We start from the raw sequence: 20030 nt of genomic DNA, 5'->3' as shown, positions 1-20030 counted from the left end.
GCTGTCACAATGATTACACAATGCTGTTGGTGTGATTCATTGTAATTTCCCCCTAATCTTTAGAATGCTCTTTATTTAACAGTGTACAACAAACGGTGTGGAAGTAACATTATCAGTAAATGCCATAAAAAAAACCTAAATAGACATTCAGATATATATTTTCATTTCAGGATTCAAAGCTAATAAATTTGCTATTCTTATGTGTGTATCATTAAATCATTATTTCACTTAATCATGACGGACAATAAAAAAAGAAATAAAAAAATGTCAAATCATGACTTGTAACTGCCTGCGGGGTGATTAATCGTTAACGAAAGAGTCAAAGTCCAGGACAAGCTGCATGCTCTAATGCTTCACAAGGCTGGTTCAGTGTCTCTCCTGTCCAGGATCAAAGGGGGGCCGGAGCCCATTTCAGCCGACAGTGAGGGGGAAGCAGGGGACACTGATCCATTCCATTTGTATTAGAGAGAATTCACCGCTTTACCAGGTGTTGATTTTGCACTCACATATCTGCATGTGGCATCTTAAAACTCAGGAATCTGTCATTTTTAAAGTGCAGGATCAACAATGTATCATTTCAGCATCAACACTGGAATGTGTACATTAACTGTTATACCCAGACTGGGACAATGCAATTCAAAATGGAAAAATATATCTTTAATTTATTATTATCTGTATGGCAGCTCAACGCTCACCTTGGTAGCTGCTGACCTCATAAAGAGTCGGAATGAGGGCAGGATTGAGCACTTGCTAAGTCTCTAGCCCTCAAAACAGACTGTTAACACACAGCTATGAAAACGGGACAGAGAGCCACAGTGCTTAAACTAACAACTTCTCTGACCAAAGCCTGCCTCATACATTTCAATAAGACCTCTGAAAATTGGGTCAAATTGTTAGAAAAGGGCTGGCAAACCAACTGCTTGCTGTGTTAGTTACCTGATGGTCTTCATGTTTAAGGAGGCTGGACAAAGACTCAACGCAGGTCTCGAGAGACGAGTCTTGTGGTTCCATCTTGCTGCAAAGGCGGGACACTACAGCCATGGCAGAATGAAGGGTGTCTTTGTGGACCAGGTGGCCACTGTCTCTAATGAAACTCAGCACACAGTTCAGACCGCCAGCCTCAAAGACGGCACCAGATTCTCTGGTACAGATCAGTTCCAGCACCTGCACACAAAAGGGAGTGGAAGAAAAGTTTGTTTAAATGATCCAAGGCAGATGTGTACATTATGTTCCGCTTCATTTCTTATTCTTGTTTAGCTTTTTGGCACATGTAGGCCCAAGAGAATAGAAGCATGTCAAGGTTTAGATTTGTCATTTAAAATAAATAAATAAATCCTTTTCCTTAACCAGGTAAAAAAGGTGACATTCAAGTCCTACCATCCGGTGCATCAAGCATAGCTAAATGAAATGTACTGTAGGACAAAGTGATGCTTGAATAAAGAACATTAGTTTCCCTTAAAGACTGTTTTAGTATGGTTATGAGGTCCTTCAGAACAGGAGTTGATGCCAGGTAAATTGAGTTTAGTGACAATCATCATCAATGCTTCAATTCAGAAAGTTGCATGTCCCTAACAAGGTTATTAGGAGGAAGTTGGTGTGGATGTGGATGCTCCACAGGTTTCTGTTAAACCTAGAACGCAAATCCAATCCTACAGTATTTCATACCAAGGCTGGATTCAATCCCACAGTCTCCACTTCACTGACTGAACAGCTGAAATGGAGCCAGGGATTACAGAGCTTACTGGGAGAGATTAGCAATATCAAACTGTAGACTGGGACTTTCTAGCCAGGTTTTTTAGGGATTTGACACAGGAAGGAATAGTAAACAGTATTCTGAAAGCTTTTTACTCTGGTGGAATCAATTTGGTTTAGGTTTGCTATTTGGCCATCTGGTAACAACTGCTTCTAAAAACTGATTACAGTGATTTAATCAGTGAGCCTTGTTACCATGGCTGAGGTATATTGTATAGAATCCTTCCTATAATGGATTTATTAAGGAACAGGAATATTATCATCTGATATCTGCAATGGATGTGGCTGGTTAATTCATACAACCGTACATTAACCACTCGTGTTGAGGACAGTTTAACAGCCCACAGCAGCAAGTAGAAAGTACAAGACGAATAAGAAACCACAATATGGTTGAGATCATCAAAATGGGCATGCCTTATAAGGTCCATGAGACATTAAGATTACTGGAATGTAGCTTTTAAAAGTTTGATCATAATAGCACTGGATAAACACAGCCCTTCTAACCCAACATACCTTAACACATTGCTCAGCCAGGTCTCTGCTCGTCCTGTTGTTCAGCTCCACCACCACCAACCGATTGCAAAGTGCCTTGATGGCCCCATCCACCCCCACAATCCTCCGGGTGCACTCTGCCGACACATCCAGGTAGTAGGTGATTGCTCGAGCCGTAACCTCCAGCACATTATCTGGAGCGCTCTCATCCAGGAAGATCTTACAGAGTGCTGGTAGAAACGTCCGAGGAGGACATCTGACAAACAGGGAAGAGACAGTTAACCCTCAGATCTGAGATGGGGAGAAAAATGTCTGATGTAATCCAGAACACTCACGTCTCGAAACAGCGGTCAACGTTGTCCGACATGAGCAGAAGCATGCAGAGCTGCTCCAGAGCGATGAGCTGCATGTCGCGCTCATCGCCCTGGCCCATCTGCAGCCACTCCAGTAAGGTGTCTGGGTCCACATCTGCCATGATGGCAGGCCTAAAAGAACAAGAAATGCCTTCAAGTCATGACAGAGACAGATTATTTTAGGACTTTGTACAGAAGCGCGTGTGTTACACTGTGGAAATCAGTGTGCCAGAGAAACAACGGTTATGTTCTAAAGCATTGAAAAACCTAGATCCACGACACCACTCCACAAAATAATAAATGTTTTTTTTTGTTGTTGTTTTTTTTAAATCACAGTGCCTTTTCTGATCAGCTTGGTGTGATCAGTCATTTGAATACCAGCTCTGCAGCCGCTTTGAATCGGTACTTAAAGCCGCTTCGCATGTTTACCTGCTGTAGTGTTGCTGGCACAATGGTCAAATGGACTGAAACTGTTCTAAAGAATTACGGGTTTACAATTTAAAGGCCTTATTGAAGTGTTGTGTACAGAAAGTCAGTAATTAAGTTGTGCTCCGTGCAATTGAATTACCTTTGTGAACTAACGTGGTAATGAAAATTCTTCCATTTAGCTGGTAGGAACAACGGGCCTCATGCAAGAACATTTTTGTATTTTTATTCTAAATTTCTCTCACTTTTTTCGTACGAACACGCCACGTCAGACTCAACAAACACTCCTAAATTCAGAAAAGTGTGTAAACGACCTGCGTAAATTATGAATCCCAACCGTGCGTATTTAAGTGCACGTGCACGAGGATAGTAGATTTGCATACTCCACACCCAAAATGATACCATATAATGCTGTGCTTCCTCTCTCCTGTGCCAGGAAGTGCTGAGTCATGAGAATGGCATCAAGACGCAAAAAGAACAACTTTAGGGGCTCTGAGACTGAAGTTCTGCTTTCAGAGATCCAGAAAGGAAAATCTGTCATTTTTAGCAGTGTCAGCAGTGGAATTACGGGACCTGCTAAAGCCAAGAAATGGGAAGTTATTAAAGTGCTGTTAATTCAGTGTCACCTGTAGTTCGTAATGTCACCGAAATAAAAAAAGAAATGGTTTGATATGAAAATGGCTTAAAAAAACAACAACAAAAAAAAACGTCTCAATTCAATTAAATTCAAATTCAATTAAAAAATACTTTATTTATCCCAGAGGGAAATTAAATGTTGATGTAACTCAATTAAATCAAGGAGTTATTATAGATGCTGATGGCTGTGGGCAGGAAAGATTTCCTGTAGCGGTCCGTTTTGCATCCAAACTGAAGAAGCCTTTGACTGAAGAGACTCTGTTTTCCGATAACAGTCTCATGGAGAGGATGTTCAGGGTTGTCCATAATTCTCTTGATTTTATGCAAAATCCTTCTTTGCATTATTGTCTCCAGAGGTTCCACAGTCGTCCCCAGAACAGAACCAGCCTTCCTTATCAGGTTGTTGAGTCTTTTTAGGTCCCTGGTTCTGATGCTGCTGCCCCAACAGATGACGCAAGAGGAAATGACGCTCTCAACAACAGACTTGTAGAAGATCTGCAACATCTTGTTGCAAACCTTGAAGGACCTTAGCTTCCTCAAGAAGTACAGTCTGCTCTGTCCTTTCTTGTAGATGGCTTCACTGTTGTGTCTCCAGTCCAGTCTGTTGTCCAGATGAACACCAAGGTATTTATATTCCTCAACCACCTCCACTTCTTCTCCCATGATGGAAACAGGGTTTGATCTGACCTTGTTTCTCCTGAAATCTACAATCATCTCCTTTGTTTTGTTAACATTCAAGATGAGATGATTGTTCCCACACCATGCCACAAAGCTCCATGGCCATTAATCGCCATGGCCAGGCGATCGATGACTGCAACTAAAGCCGTGCAATCAGTCGTTGCCTCATCATGATGGCTCTTTGATGGGGCGGTCCATGAGGGGGGTCTCCTGGCACCACACCTTCTGGTCTGCCTGGGCTGGTTCAGGTAGTGGGAGACACTCGTTCATGGCAATATTGTGCAAATCTGGCCTGCCTTCTCTGGGCTATAGAGCAGTTTGCCCCCCCCCGCTGTATGGAGACATCCCCACCTGGCCTTCAGCTCAGTGCGCTCCACAACAGCACGGGTGCTCTGATGCGTATATGTGTGCAGTCTATTGCTCCGATTATGTTTGGCAGTGCAGCCAAGGCATGAAAGTCCCTCTTAATTTGTACTTGTTGGACAGCGGTGTATGGGAATGTGATGTACCACGTGTGATAAACTGATGAGAGCTTTGATGACCAAGGGGAGCGCACGACTCACAGAGGACTGGGACACCCCCGATCTGTCTCCAATCTCCCTCTGAAAGGTTCCAGTGGCCAAAAATCCAAGGGTGGTGAGGACCTGGACGTGTGGTGGAATTGGGTTTGATCGGCGTGTTTCTCTCTGGAGTTGTGGCTCAGCAAGCTGCATATTTGCAGCAGCACAGTCCTTGGCAATCTAAATCGCGATGTCAGCCATTTGTCTGTCTGCACGGTCTCGGAGCACACATGGGCTAATGCATCCAAAAGTAGCAAGTCAGCCGCTGGTTACACTTCCCATTGACCTTGTTATATACAGTCAAATGAACCTTCAATTAGTGCATAATTTAAGTCAAACAGAATAATGTCAGCATAATTATGGGGTATAATGTATATATTTATTTATGTTTGCTTCAAAGTAATTAAATATACAATCCATTAGTCAAGCAAACTTGATTGGAATAACAGCGGACTATTTTAGGAAACTCCTACGACAGGTCTGGATCACTCGTAAATTCTGTTCGTACCTGAAAGAAAACGTAAAATACGAAAACATTGGTGAATGCGCAAATTCTCTTAAATCACTCGTACGCACGACTTGAGAACAAATCTGTGCGTACGAACGGTTGTTGCATGAGGCCCGATGTGTGCTAATAGAGTTGAACTGTATGCATTTTATATTCCAGTGTTTCCCATACATTGAGGAAACTATGGCGGCCCGCCATATATTTCCTTTTGGCCGCCATAGTTTCCGAATCCCAGTCGTTTGAAACACAGCGTTTTTTTTTATTTATTTAATTTTTTTTTAGATTTTTTTTTTTAAATTTTTTTTTTGGAAACACAGCGATTTCCTCGAAAACCAACCAATATGACTCTACAACAGGTGAATTAGTAATTAAACATGTCCTAAAGTGTGCAATGTCAGAGTTTTGAAGTTTAGTGGAAAAAAAGGTTTATGTGTTATTAGTCGCTGTCGGGGCGATTGACACACACGTTATAGATCATCGGGTGCGCGTGCATAAAGGTCAGCTGTAATCATCGTGATTTCGTTGACAAACATATTTTTTTACCTATTTATTATGAGAAATAATGTGAAATTTGAGCAATGACGAGTACACTGGTATGTTGTCCGGTATGTTGCTTAAAAAAATAGCAAGCTCAATAGTTTCTGTTTAAAATAAGGTGTTTCAACCGTCCCGACTAGGCGGAGCGGGGTGAAGTTGGTTTTATATTCAACATTCGCCTATTTTCCGGCTTTGTAATTGTAATAGCGTCACAAAAACCGCACCAATTAGCCTAAGGATGGTATTAATATTTACAGAAAACTAAGACTAACATACCACAGGCTTTATCAACTCACCAAAGTAAGCAAGTCTGGCGAAAGATCAGAGTAACCACGGTGAATATACTTCTAAGTGAACTACGGCAGCCGGAGCGCTTAGGGACCGTTGCAAAAGTGCAACGCCTTTTTTTGTTCTCACTGGATATTCAACCAATGAACACCAAACCACTTCTGATGGGTTTGTAAACTCACTATAAAGCTTTCACAGCCTTTTAGTTTCCAGAAAAATCATTTTAGGTAGAACATTTACTCAGTGTGCATAGTTAATTCCATTTTAGACTTTTATTTTGTAATAGCTCTCTTGTTTTTAAAGATAACACCAAACCACTTCTGATGTGTTCCTGAACTCATTGTGTACTTCCTACACCCTTTATTATTAAGGAAAACCTTTTCAAGTTTCTCAAAAAGGCATAAGTACTCACTGTATATGATCCATTCATATTTTTCATGAAGTTTAGTTTTAACCTGTAAATATTTTCTATTACAATTGTTATCATTGGGTTTTAATGACAAGATGAGGTTTCCTTATAAACCCACAAGGGTTTCTGACATCTCCAGCACACATTCCTTTTTTTTAATTTTGTTGTGTTTTATTGTGTATTTTTTATATATTTGAATGAATGTGTGCAAATCAATCAAATAAAATCAAATCTGCAGTCGCACAAACTTACGCCGCGTGAATTTACCCCCCATAGTTTCCAAAAATTCTGTGGGAAACACTGTATTCAGAATAGTATTATGAAATTCTAAAAAGTTGTGTAAAGTAATGGGAATTGGAGTTTGCCGCCTGCATATTTGTAATATTGTAATACATGAAACAATTCCAGATTAATTCAGCGATCAAACTCTTCCATTTCTTCACACTATCATACAAGCTTGGCAACAACACCACTGCTTCACCACAGATTGTAATACCAGAAAGATTTTGTTACTCCTGAACACTCGTTCCTCACTCTGAAACTCTTCCAGAGCTGTACAGTACAGCACACCCTGTAAAGTTAATGTAACTTGGATTATGTTTGACTGGTTTGATAAACAGCCACCATGTGGCTTTGGGACTTTCATTTGCCTCAAGATATCTAGACTGGCGTGCTTAATATATACGCAACGTTTGTGGAAGGTTGGCTTTCTAAAACATCTGAAGGATGGTCAGTAGAAACAGGATGCACCTGAGCTCAATTTTGAGTGTTTTGGAAAAAGCTTAATAAATTTGCAAAAATGTGTCATAATGGGGTATTATGTGTAAAATTAAAGGGAACATTTTTATTTAAAGGTGATAGAGAAAGGTTGAATGGGGCATTAATCCTTGTTCTGTGATGTGATATGTAGCCCAAAAAAAATTGGTTGGGTCTGTAATGGCTCAGAACCTCCCTAAAAGGCTCTCTGAAACGGCTATGTTACTATGCTGGGTTTAGAATGCGTCGTTTGCCCTTATTGGCGTCGTTTCAGAGCTTATCTGGCAACCTCATTATGAAATGCAGGTAGGTGTTGGCGCTATTCGGTTGCCGTTGCTTGATTGGTTGGTTAGCTCATTCCCTTTAGATGAACAAGCCAGAGCTAACGTGCAATTCTTACAACAGGAATATGGCACAACACACATTTAAAACAAAATAAAAGGTGATAATTACAGGCTGTACTAATTGCTGGGGTTGATTTTGTTCAGAATTAGAATCAGAATTCGTTTTATTGCCATTGTTAGTGAACAGTGTTCACTAACTAGGAATTTGCTGCAGCGTAAGGTGCAAACATGTAACATAGGATATAATAATAAAAAATAAAGAATAAAAATATATGAATATAAAAATGTACAAGGTGTGTACAACAATACACAGTATCCAATATACAGAGCAACAAAAGTGCAGCTTTGTTAGTGCAATTTTAATAATGGTAAAGTGACTGGGGCAGGTTATGAGGTGATTATGAAGTGTTCATAAGTCCAACTGCAAGGGGGAAAAAACTGTTTTTGTGACGGGAGGTTCTGGTCCGAATGGACCGAAGCCTCCTCCCCAAGGGGAGTGGAGCAAATAGTCCATGTGCAGGGTGAGAAGGGTCAGCTGTGATCCGACCTGCTCGCCCCATAGTCCTGGAGACGTGCAGGTCATGGATAGATGGGAGGCTGCAGCCGATCACCTTCTCAGCGGAGCGCACACCTCGCTGCAGTCTGTGTCTGTCCCTGTCGGAACTGACCCTCTACTGAGCATTAAATATCGACTGAAGCCTGCTCAGAATCGTGCAAGGTTTGTGAAACTGTACTCCGTGAAATGCGCAGCGCAAAGGAAAAGTCGGCGGTTGTATGTACTGGGGATGCTGTTAAAAATAAATAAAAGCCATTGATCGCGAACATTGCTTTCCGGGATCGTAGTCCGCTTTCACAGCCTTGGAAGGCACACCAGTTTCTGTTTCTCGCCGAAGGGGCGTGTCTGTAAGGGGGTGGCTGTGGATTTGGGTGTGGGGGGGCGATTGTGCCAAAAGTGACGTCACTTTTGCTCAAAAACGGATTGGCACTTTTTCTGGCGGCAATTCAAAAAAGGGGGAGTACTTGAAACAGAGGTTCTGACACTTGCTGGCACTTCGTATGTACTCCCCACAGCGGGGAGACTCAGAACTAACACCAAAAACGTGAAAAAGATGATTTTGATTCTCTATCCCCTTTAATCAATTTTGGAATAAGGCTGTAACTGTATATACCATTATTGTGGTTATTATCTCGCGTATCTCTAGCTTAGCAGGTAGCCCGGGCCTTGTGTTGTGGCGCTTGCTGATATCTCTGTTTTGTCCTCTCAACCCCCAACAAGTTGAGGCTAATGTCCACCCTTCCTGAGTCTGGTTCTACGTCGGGCTAGGCAATTTGAACCAAAATCTATATCCTGGTAATTCTAAGCTAAATGGCTGTATACAGTATACACCAGTATTTTAAATGAATAAGACTTAATGTTCAGCTTTAACTCAATGCCGTATGTATGTAACAAGCGCTTCAAATTCAACTCCACTGAAGTTCCCCTCCACTAAAAATGAACTTCTACTTCTAAAACATGTTCCTATGGTGGCTTTTATGTCTTAGCCGACATACAATGCTACTAAAATGGCAGACATTACGTGTTCTGTTTGAAATCAGACTCTGCAAGCCTTCGTGGCTTCTCTTAAAATGCAGAATGAGATCTGGTTTATCTGCAGTATTCCATCAGAAACACCATACTGCAGTCCTCATTTTTCAGAGAGCCCTTTCACAAATTTGACCCATAAACAACTAGGTTTTGTGACGAATCATACGTGTGACTGTGTTCCAACCATTTACATGAAAGAAACCCCAAATATGAGGGCATGCCCAATAAGTCAAATTATTTTAATGCGCTTTCTCACAAGACTCAAGATTCCCTGCTGCCGCTACCCAGTCTGGCTGACGGTGACAGAGCAACGTAGACTGGTGTGTTCCCCTGGAAGAGCAGCTCTCAGGCAGGGCAGTAACTCCCGTCTCTCCCCCGCTGCTGGGTGAACAGCATGGTTCTGCAACTAAACTAATTCCAAATGTGACACGCTTCTAACCATTTATTGGTAAGATTTGTTTTTTGTTTGCATGAGCAGAGCAACGCTGCCATGAGCAGAGCAACGCTGTCATGAGCAGAGCAACGCTGCCATGAGCAACGCTTCCATGAGCAACGCTGCCATGAGCAAATGCTGCCAAGAGATGAGCAACGCTGCCATGAGATGAGCAACGCTGCCATGAGCAACGCTGCCAGCAGCAACGCTGCCATGAGCAAATGCTGCCATGAGCAGAGCAACGCTGCCATGAGCAGAGCAACGCTGCCATGAGCAACGCTGTCATGAGCAGAGCAACGCTGCCATGAGCAACGCTTCCATGAGCAACGCTGCCATGAGCAAATGCTGCCAAGAGATGAGCAACGCTGCCATGAGATGAGCAACGCTGCCATGAGCAACGCTGCCAGCAGCAACGCTGCCATGAGCAAATGCTGCCATGAGCAGAGCAACGCTGCCATGAGCAGAGCAACGCTGCCATGAGCAACGCTGCCATGAGCAACGCTGCCATGAGCAACGCTGCCATGAGCAACGCTGCCATGAGATGAGCAACGCTGCCATGAGCAGAGCAACGCTGCCATGAGCAAATGCTGCCATGAGCAGAGCAACGCTGCCATGAGCAACGCTGCCATGAGCAAATGCTGCCATGAGCAAATGCTGCCATGAGATGAGCAACGCTGCATGAGCAGAGCAACGCTGCATGAGCAGAGCAACGCTGCATGAGCAGAGCAACCCTGCCATGAGCAGAGCAACACTGCCATGAGATGAGCAACACTGCCATGAGATGAGCAACGCTGCCATGAGCAGAGCAACGCTGCCATGAGCAGAGCAACGCTGCCATGAGCAGAGCAACGCTGCCATGAGCAAAGCAACGCTGCCATGAGCAAAGCAACGCTGCCATGAGCAGAGCAACGCTGCCATGAGCAGAGCAACGCTGCCATGAGCAACGCTGCCATGAGCAGAGCAACGCTGCCATGAGCAAAGCAACGCTGCCATGAGCAGAGCAACACTGCCATGAGCAGAGCAACGCTGCCATGAGCAGAGCAACACTGCCATGAGCAGAGCAACACTGCCATGAGCAGAGCAACACTGCCATGAGCAACGCTGCCATGAGCAGAGCAAGGCTGCCATGAGCAACGCTGCCATGAGCAACACTGCCATGAGCAGAGCAATGCTGCCATGAGCAACGCTTCCACGAGCAACGCTTCCACGAGCAACGCTTCCACGAGCAACGCTTCCACGAGCAACGCTGCCATGAGCAACGCTTCCATGAGCAACACTACCATGAGCAACACTACCATGAGCAGAGCAACACTACCATGAGCAGAGCAACGCTGCCAGCAGCCCAGCCGCAAAGCAGCTGCATTTCCAGGCTGTGTCTGTCGCTTCCTCAGGAAAACCGTCTCTGTGGCACACGGCTTTTAAAGCCTATGAGAACATTTCTTTTTCAGGGAGGAAGCTGCACACCGTGTCACACTACTCACACAGCTGCCTCTCAAGTTCAAACGGCTACTGCATCCAACGCAAAAAGTACCAATTCTGGTGTTAAATGAAAGCGTTTCAGAGCAGCGCTGATCATTAATTTATGTCTTTTCTTTACAATATGAGTACAGCACAGTAATAGATCCACACTCACTGAATGTAGAAGGAGTTGGAGAGTCATTCTCCAATCAGTATTGAGGCCATGGGGTTTTTCTATGGCCAAAACTTCTGTAAAACTATACTATTTTTTGGGAGTTATTAGGTGATCAGGGACTGCTAAAGAAGAAATTGAAATGATTGAAATGACTTAAAAGACTGCAATCAAATTAAATCTCTTCATGAACTTTGCTGTAAATACATTTTCACACATTATTCATTTTAAATCAGAGGGGTTTTTTTTGTTGTTGTTTTTTTTTTTTACAAAAGATGTTAAAATAGTCTGAGAAAGTAATATCATTCAAGCAGCACCATTTCTGATCTAATGTGTGTTTATTAGGATGGGAGGGACCAACTTTTTGTGTGTGGGAAACAGTGGGGTGGAATTTTAAGCACTTCACAGAGCTCTACAGTAGTAGATTTCACTATTTCAGCCAGTCAGAAATAAAAACGAGACAATTAGTTGACCCGCTGGATGAAACTAAATAAAAGACATTTTTAAAAAGTGTTGCGCTGCTGTAAAAATCTACTGCAACGTCTCCAAAAATGCTGACCAAATGCGTCATTTTTAAGCCCTTAGAAAGCTCAAAGCCATGTTAGTTTTATGGTGGTGACAGCAGTGTTCAGCTGCTAGTAAGGAGAGGAGCCATGTCTATTTAAGGCAATGAAAGAATTTTTTGGAGGAATCCCCAGATACCCAACAGGACTGCATGAAGTCTTGTTGTTTTCCTGTGCAGCTAAAAGTACATCACGCTGCCTGGTGTGCTCCGCATGAAGCTGAGGTATCTGTTCGAATGTGATTAAACAGTTTTTTAATGCGTCCCCTTTTACTTTTACTCCATTTTTACAAAGATGGGGGGGAGAGAGAAGACATGTAAAAATGTAAAGGCTCACCTGGCTCCCCGTTGGCTACCCTGTGCGGCTCAGTGCCCAAATCACTGTTCACTGTTGTGACGCTGCTTGGTACTCATCCAAACAATCGGACGGAGTGAGACCTAAAGAGAAGAGAAGCAGGTCAGTGGGCTGAAGAGAAGCAGTCATGGACGTGGATGGTTGGATGGAGGAGAGACTCAGAGATGAATCACCAATCTGCTCTGGACAAGGAGACGATGCTGAACCTTTAGTTTGGTCCAATGAAACATAGAAAGATGAAAACAAGCACATTTCCTCCATCACTCAGTGGGGTTACATGGCACTGAAAGGATCAGATAATTAGCTAAATTACAATCAGACTGAGTTATTAAATTCATGTAGACACCTTATTCTGACAAGAAATTGGATCGGATCTGGTTACTCTCGGTCGGATTAAGACCCCCAGATAACTCTGTTGAAAGTCACTCTGAACCTGCTTGTAGACGGTGAAGCACGTGGTGAATCAGACTTTGCGTTCTGCGCATGCTTCAGATGTTTTCCCGGGGTCGTGACCCGGAAGTCAAAGGAGACGATATTCCTGTTGTTGTCGCCGTCAGAAAGAAAGAAACAACGCGATGGAGAATGCTCCGTTGGGCATCGAGTTTGTGCAACAAGCAGCTCATCACAGACCAAATGTAGAGGAACGTAGCTTCATCTGGCTCTGCGTTCTCCATCTTTCTCCAATGCCTGAGTTTGTTGTTGTTGTTGGTGGTGAAGAGGTCAACAGGAAGTGGCTCTATTAGCAACAGTTGGAATGGGTACAGCGCCACCTATCATACCGGGGTATGACACGCTTTGTGCCTCTGATCCCATTCATTCACCGCCAGATATCCAAGGAGAATTACCCTTGCTCAACTCATTCTTATTGTAATTTAGCCAATAATCCGATCCTTTCAGTGCCATTTGACCCCACTGAGTGATGATATGGGGCTGATGATGGACCAGGGGAGATGGCAGCCATTAGCTCTGCTGGAGGACAGGACACCACTTTTCTCATCACATCAATCAAAAGAAGGTTTGGTGATGCTGAGCTCAGTTTTCAGGATGATGAGGAAGCATCTCTCCACAGAGCAGAGAGGGATCAAACTTTTCTCCAGGAAAGACTCAGCTCAATGACTCTCTAGAATAGAGCCATCTCCAGAATAACCCTGCCAGTGTAACCACTCACTCTTCCTCAATCAACTGTCTGTCTGGCACAGCAGCTGCTGCCTGTGAGCTGCACATGTCAACTAACATTCTCAGAATATTTTCACACGCCAGCACAACTGAAGCCAAAACACAAGCCTTGAAAAAGATGACTTCATTAAAGTCGCATTTGTAAAATCAACCATCAAGGAATTAGATTTGAACTGCTGGAACTGGTTGATGGTGGGTAGAATGCAAATGATGGAATATCACCTTTGTGATATCATTCAGCTCAAGGCAGCAGCTAAGAGCCTGAGAACACCTGGTTCTCTGCTGAGGATCACTCCTGAGTGATTACACATCACAGAGGAAGGAAGAAGGATGCACAAGCAGCTTGACATAACGCTGCACACCCTAAACAACCCATCCAGATCAAACAGCAGAATCTCCTCAGGCAGAGACTCCTCCAGCTCTGCTCTTTGATGCTCGGTTTCCACCAGAGCAGTTCCAGCGCTGGTTCGGGGCTGGTGCCTGCGCCAGTTCTAATTTGGTTCTATGAAGAATCCGTTATGAACTGGTTCAGAGAGCTGCTACCATAGAGCTGTGGTATTATGCCACTTCACTTCAAGTTTAATTAATATAATGCCACATCATAACAAATGTCATCTCAGGGCACTTCAAAGATACAAACTTCATCCAATCAAATCCAATTCATTACATTCCAATCACTTCAAAAATATTGTTCAAAAAATGCCTGATCCCCCTTTACAGTAGAATACAGCCTTACAGCTATACACATTATCTGATGGGAACAAGGGAGAGAAGAGTGCACGGTCTTATCTAATGATGACATGTACAACGTATCAGCACTCACTGACACTTTGTTTTTGGGGACTCACACTTTTCTGACAGCATACTGCTTCTTCATCATTGATATCAGTGTTGTGTAACACACAGCAGTGACTGAAGCAACAGATATCAGAACTTTCCTGTATGCTTCTCCCGTCTTAGACTAATGAGGGTTAAACTGCAGGACAGCACAGCTGTCATCGACCTTTACTTCACCCGTCTCTGCGCTGTCACAGCAGCTTGTCAGGTCGACAACCTTTCAAAAACTCTGCAAGTCATTCTACAGATTTGGTTTGGCCCAAAGAATTTGAATCTGGCAAACAGTGAAACAGCATTGAGTTAAACAAAACGGCAGCGGATGGGGACATTGAAATGCTAATGTATGGTCAGACAGAAAGCAGATGCTTTGGCTCCAAATGGAACACCTTTGTCTCATTCATGACTCAGATGCTGAAAAAAAAAAAAAAAAACTCCTCAGTGCTGCAGCTAATGATTGTGAAGAAAACAATAACAGAGAAAAGTCTGAACAGCTGGTCGTGAGTCCAGTTAACCCACAGCCACTGAGCATCTGTCTTCTATGTGGCTGGAGCAAAACCCACCTGTGCTGTGGTGGGTTAATGTTAATAAGTCCAACCGAGTCTGATATCCTTCTTATAATGCTACAGAAAAGCACCAGGTGAATATATCACACATGACACAGACACATTGAGTTGCCACCAGATTACTGGGAAGCAGTGCATGTGTGAGAGGCCTTTGTCATCCTTCTGATTATCTGTGGGGGGCCACAGTGCAGGGAGACACTTTATCTTCACAGTTGAGTGTTTGTCTCAGTTTTTCTTGATTTGTCCTGTTCTCAACTACAGTCGGTGTTTGGGAATGCTCTTTGTAATGCCAGCGGGTGTTTGCAAACAGACTGATATGAACGGCAGGATTTAAACAGGCCTGGCTTGAGCAAGCTCTTTAAACACAGGCTTGGTGATATCAGAACAGCTCAAAATATTTGTAGATTTTGCTGCAAATGCAGTCAATAGATTCAGCCAAGAACCGCAATGTGGCGCAATGACCAGCGTCCCACAGCACAGGCCACATCCGTAAACTGGGGGGGGGGGGGGGGGGGGGGCACAGTGCTCATGTTCTGCTGCTTCTGGGACTTCACTTCCATGTTCAAGCTCACTTTTTGTTGGTCTTTAACAAATTAAGCAGATTACATACCGGCTGGCTCTGGATTTCTGGTCATTTCAGTTGGTCTGGTTGATAAATGTTAAGAGTTAAAATGATTACTAGGATTTGGTAAGTTGAAGTTTAAGCATTCATTCTTGTTAACAAAAAGGAGCATGCAATTCAGCAAAGATCCTAAATGATGGCTAGAGGACAGTCCTCTGAGACAGCTGCTTATGACATGAACACAGAAGTTGTTTCAGCGGTGTTTCACTCCAGGGAGTTGCAGCTGCAGGAATGCCTTCTTATCTCCAAACTGATTTAAAGCCGTGATCGATTTAACACCAATTATCACATTCCTCACAGCTTGCTTAAGCACTGAAGTTAATAACAACCCGGTCGCATAATAACAAACCTGGAACCGGAATGGGACATTCTATTGTATGAACTAAATAAATGTCATCCAATAAAAATCCTGATTTTTCCCAATAATAACCCTGCAGCAGCCCTGATATAAGCACCGTTTGGAACCAGTGCTTCGGTGGTCGAAACGTTTAGAACTGATGCGCAGGAATCACTGGATATAAGCTGTAAAATTATATAACTACAATGCATAAACTCCTCTTTGGACATATATTTTAGGAATAAACAGCCGAGATAACTGGGCCCTAAATTGTGTTAATTTAACAAAGCGCACTATTGAATGCTAGTATATTTTATTTCACGAAAGCTTCAGTGCAATCTGTTGGTTTCCTTAGCTAGGAAACTGTTTTTGAATTGGCTCTATATGAACGAATTGGATTATTTTATGAATAATTCTGATAACAATTAATTGAATTCCAATTGGCTTGAATTGGACTTTATTATCTAAGTGCCTTGAGATGACATTTGTTGTATTTGGCGCTATATAAATAAAAATTAGTTTAATTGAAAAGCTTGATGGGCAACTGTACAGGATCACTAGTGAGGTCTTGTGTTGTCACATACAGTTTCAGCCGGCACAGAGTTAGTATTAGTAAGGCAGAAAAACTACTTACAGAATGAGACTAAGTAATGACATAAGCCCCTCTGGTCCTTACCAGTGGTTACTTTTCCATGTTGACCTGCACGACTTCAACCAATCTATCATTGTGACTTTCAGTAAACACAATGTCAATTAGGCCGCACACAAACTTTCCACTGAGAAAACTGCGTAGTTTAGATATACCTGATAAAGCCAGCGGGGCATAAGTAAACTGAATATGTTATCATACACAATCAACGTAATAGGATATAGCTGGGACGTGTTAGTGGCAGTTAGCTGTCGAGCCGGGCACACAAATGTTTTAATTTCAAGCATCAGCTGATAGCATTATATGAAGCTGACTTGATAACGTATCGCTGTCAAAGCGTTAACAAACTTGACATTCGTTAAAAATAATTTAAACATATACCCAAGAGCCCGACAGCCTACAATACAGGTAAATAATAGCCCGTGTTAGCCGGCTAACAGTCGTTAGCATGACGCTGGCCAATCTAAACCGGAGCGTGAAAACAGCTTTTCATAATGCCACAGTCCAACGGAAACCCGAACAACTGCATATCGCCCAAAACATGAGCTACCACAGTTTATGTCATCTTAATTTTTCATCAGTGACCTTTTAACGACCCGACCAGTACCTAAGGCCTAAGACACCTCATGCGAGCCGCGGGTCTCGAGTTCCAGGAGAGCTGAGAGGCCGCAATGCAGCCGCGGACAATTACCACAGGCGACACGGGCCCAGGCTTCCCTCACCTTCGGGATGAAGTTTTTCTTCGTCAAAGACACGATGAGCTGATGCGTCAACGGCGAATTCTGCGTCCCGGTGTTAAGAGCCGTTTGTATTGCCAAAAGATGAGAAAAATATCAAGGCACTCCCATTTCTTCTGACCGGGTCATAAGGGGGTGACAGAATTGTGCGAGCCGGTAAACAACGCGTAGCAGACCGGACTGAGTCACGGAGAGCCACCAGCCAGGACCGAGTCTGTCGCGTTCAGGGCCACCAACGAGATGGGAAATACCAATGTTCCAATGGCGACAGTGATAAAACATGTTTATAAAGTATTTAAATGAACTATCTTTGCGTTATACTCTGTTGTTCATTTTTAAACTAATTACTAGACTTCCAAGAGCTTCACACTATCACAGCCATTTAAACATTATTTTTTCCAATTAAATGTATTAGGTAAGTAGAGATAGAAACAAACAAAAAAAAATAATCGATATATTTTCTATTCGGTGTGTGACAGATATGTGCTTTCTGTTGAAAACTGATTCTGCCAGTAACTGCAGAGCTAATTCTTCCTTGTTCAGAAAATAGTGAAAATAGCAGTGATGGACAAAGTGTTCACATTCTTTAAATAACTAAAAGTAGAAATTTCCCACTGTAAAAGAAAATTGCTCGTGCATGGTGATGAGGGTCTTTTGTTATAGTAATGTCAGGTTATTTCTATGTATCAAATCAAATCAAATCAAATTTATTTATATAGCACATTTCATGTACAAACACTTCAAAGTGCTTTACATAAAATACAAGCATTGCAGCAGGGAGTGGAAGAAGCATTAAAATACATAAAAGAATATTAATAGAAACAAATAAAATCATTTAAATGAATTTAAAAACAAGCAACAGTCGAGATAAGTTAAAAGATAGCGTGCAGATTTCATGCATAGACACATGAGAACAGAAATGTTTTTAACCTGGCTTTAAAAATGTCTCCATTTGGTGAAAGTTTAATCTCCACTGGCAGTTTGTTCCACTTGTTTGCAGCAGTAGTAGTAGTAGTTGGACAGTCTGTCTTAATATTTTTTTTCAAAATGTGTCTAATTTGAAAACATTTTTCACTTTGTGCACTTTATATTGCTTCTACTAATTTGGTTGTACAGCAACTTGGTCGACACTTGTTTTTAAATGTCCTCATTGACTCACCAGGGTAACATAATGTAGAATCTTTGGAGAAGGGTCTCAACAATCTGTAAGTGAACATGTGGCCTGTTCGAGCTGTTTTACACCCTCACAAAGGTACCCGTTGGAAAGTCTGTGGTTCATTTCCCAGCTTCACCGGACGACATAGAATCAAAATCAGAATCAGAATTGCCTTTATTGTCATGATAATTTACATTACAATGAAATTTGGTTGCAACTCCAAAGGTGCTTATAAAACAATCAGAAATTAAAACAAAACTATGTTTAAAATAAATTTAAATATATTTAAATAAAAGGAAATAAAAGGAAATAAAATGAAGGCACAGTATGAAATATAAAATAATATATGGTAGTGAATGGAACAGAGTTATTTAAACTAATAAAATATTGCACATTTTTCCAGAATTACACATATTGCATGGTATATATTGCACATGAAGTGTATTGCACAGTTCTCATTATTGTGTGTGGTGATGAATGAACTGTAAAAATTTGGTATCTATTTATTTTTATTGTTCAGTATAGTGATGGCTCTTGGATAGAAGCTGTCCCTGAGCCTATTTGTCCTGGACATAGTGAGCTGTCCTTGCGCCAGACACTGTGTCCCACATAAACTTTGATGCATTCACAGGCATATGAGTGAGTGTGTGTGACAGTGAAAAAAGCACTGTGTAGGTTGGACAACTGCATAGACTAAATGGTGCCTTGTATGTGAATGTGGTGCCTCGTGTGAAAATGCTTTGAGTGGTACACGCGACTGGAAAAGTGCAATATAAATGCAGTCTATTTTACCCTTCTTCTCACTTATAAGGCCCGTGATGCCAAAGCTCCATCATATCTTAAAAACCTCATCGTCCACAATTTCTAAACAGAGCATTTTGCTTTCAGACTTCAGGCTTACTTTTGTAAGAGTTTCCAAAAGTAGCAAGGACACACAGCCTTCCTTTACCGGGCCCCTCTGTAGTGGAACCAGAATTCAGTATGGGTTAATGAGGCAGGCACCATGTGTCCTTTAAAATTAGCATGTATTGTTTGAGCTCTTAAGTACATCCTGGACTGTTTCTGTCTATTGCATCTGCATCTGTATCCAAAAGCAAACTTAAATGTTCCTCTTATGACAGGTCTTTGGTTAATTGTGTGTGTATGCTGTAATTTCTTGTCCAGTATGGTGCTACACGTGCTTGTACTTTAATTAGTCGTTGCTGCTGTTGTGCTGTAAGGTATGTTTGACACATAGTGTGCAGGCTATATGCTTAAGTAAATTGATTCAGTTGAGTTAGCATGTAATGAAATGTGCTACACAAAACCAAAAGTTATGGGCTAAAAATGCCCATTCCAAAGCAGCCAGGTAAATGGTTCCTTTCATTAACCATTCAGTCAGTGAGAAAAAAGCTTCACATTTTGTTGTCTTAAATAACAGTTTATATTTCTGTTTTTCTGTACAAATTTAGTGATATTTCAAATTCATATTGCTAGTTGTTCATTATTTATCTTCACACATTTTTTCTTTCTTTTCCTTTTTCTCTCATGATGCTCATAACAATGATGAAGCTGTATTCTTCAGCAGCTGTCTTGCTTCGGGGAGTCAGATTGGGTGTTGTTCTGTTGTCATCGTGCCAACATGTGCTTACACAAACCCTGGTCATGCA

General features: G+C 42.2%; 1 protein-coding gene across 4 annotated transcripts in view; it reads right to left on the bottom strand.

The window, feature by feature from the left end:
• The window catches only part of hectd1 (HECT domain containing 1), a 61954-nt gene extending 44512 nt beyond the window's left edge, over positions 1-17442 (bottom strand). For 3 of the 4 annotated variants that reach the window (XM_075448253.1, XM_075448256.1, XM_075448254.1), the window contains exons 1-5: positions 17211-17442; positions 12287-12387; positions 2580-2729; positions 2266-2500; positions 937-1164 (exon numbers count right to left, since the gene is read on the bottom strand). In XM_075448253.1, the coding sequence (XP_075304368.1) occupies positions 937-1164; positions 2266-2500; positions 2580-2719 (603 nt within the window). In that variant the 5' untranslated portion in view covers positions 2720-2729; positions 12287-12387; positions 17211-17442. The remainder of the gene's footprint in view (positions 1-936; positions 1165-2265; positions 2501-2579; positions 2730-12286; positions 12388-17210) is intronic. The other variant, XM_075448255.1, reaches the window with a different exon arrangement.
• Positions 17443-20030: the final 2588 nt, after the last annotated feature.

The sequence above is a fragment of the Odontesthes bonariensis genome, chromosome 17 (assembly GCF_027942865.1).
Source record: "Odontesthes bonariensis isolate fOdoBon6 chromosome 17, fOdoBon6.hap1, whole genome shotgun sequence".
NCBI lineage: Eukaryota > Metazoa > Chordata > Actinopteri > Atheriniformes > Atherinopsidae > Odontesthes > Odontesthes bonariensis.
The sequence above is the reverse complement of the archived record's forward strand: the minus strand, read 5'-3'. Positions and strand labels throughout refer to the sequence as shown.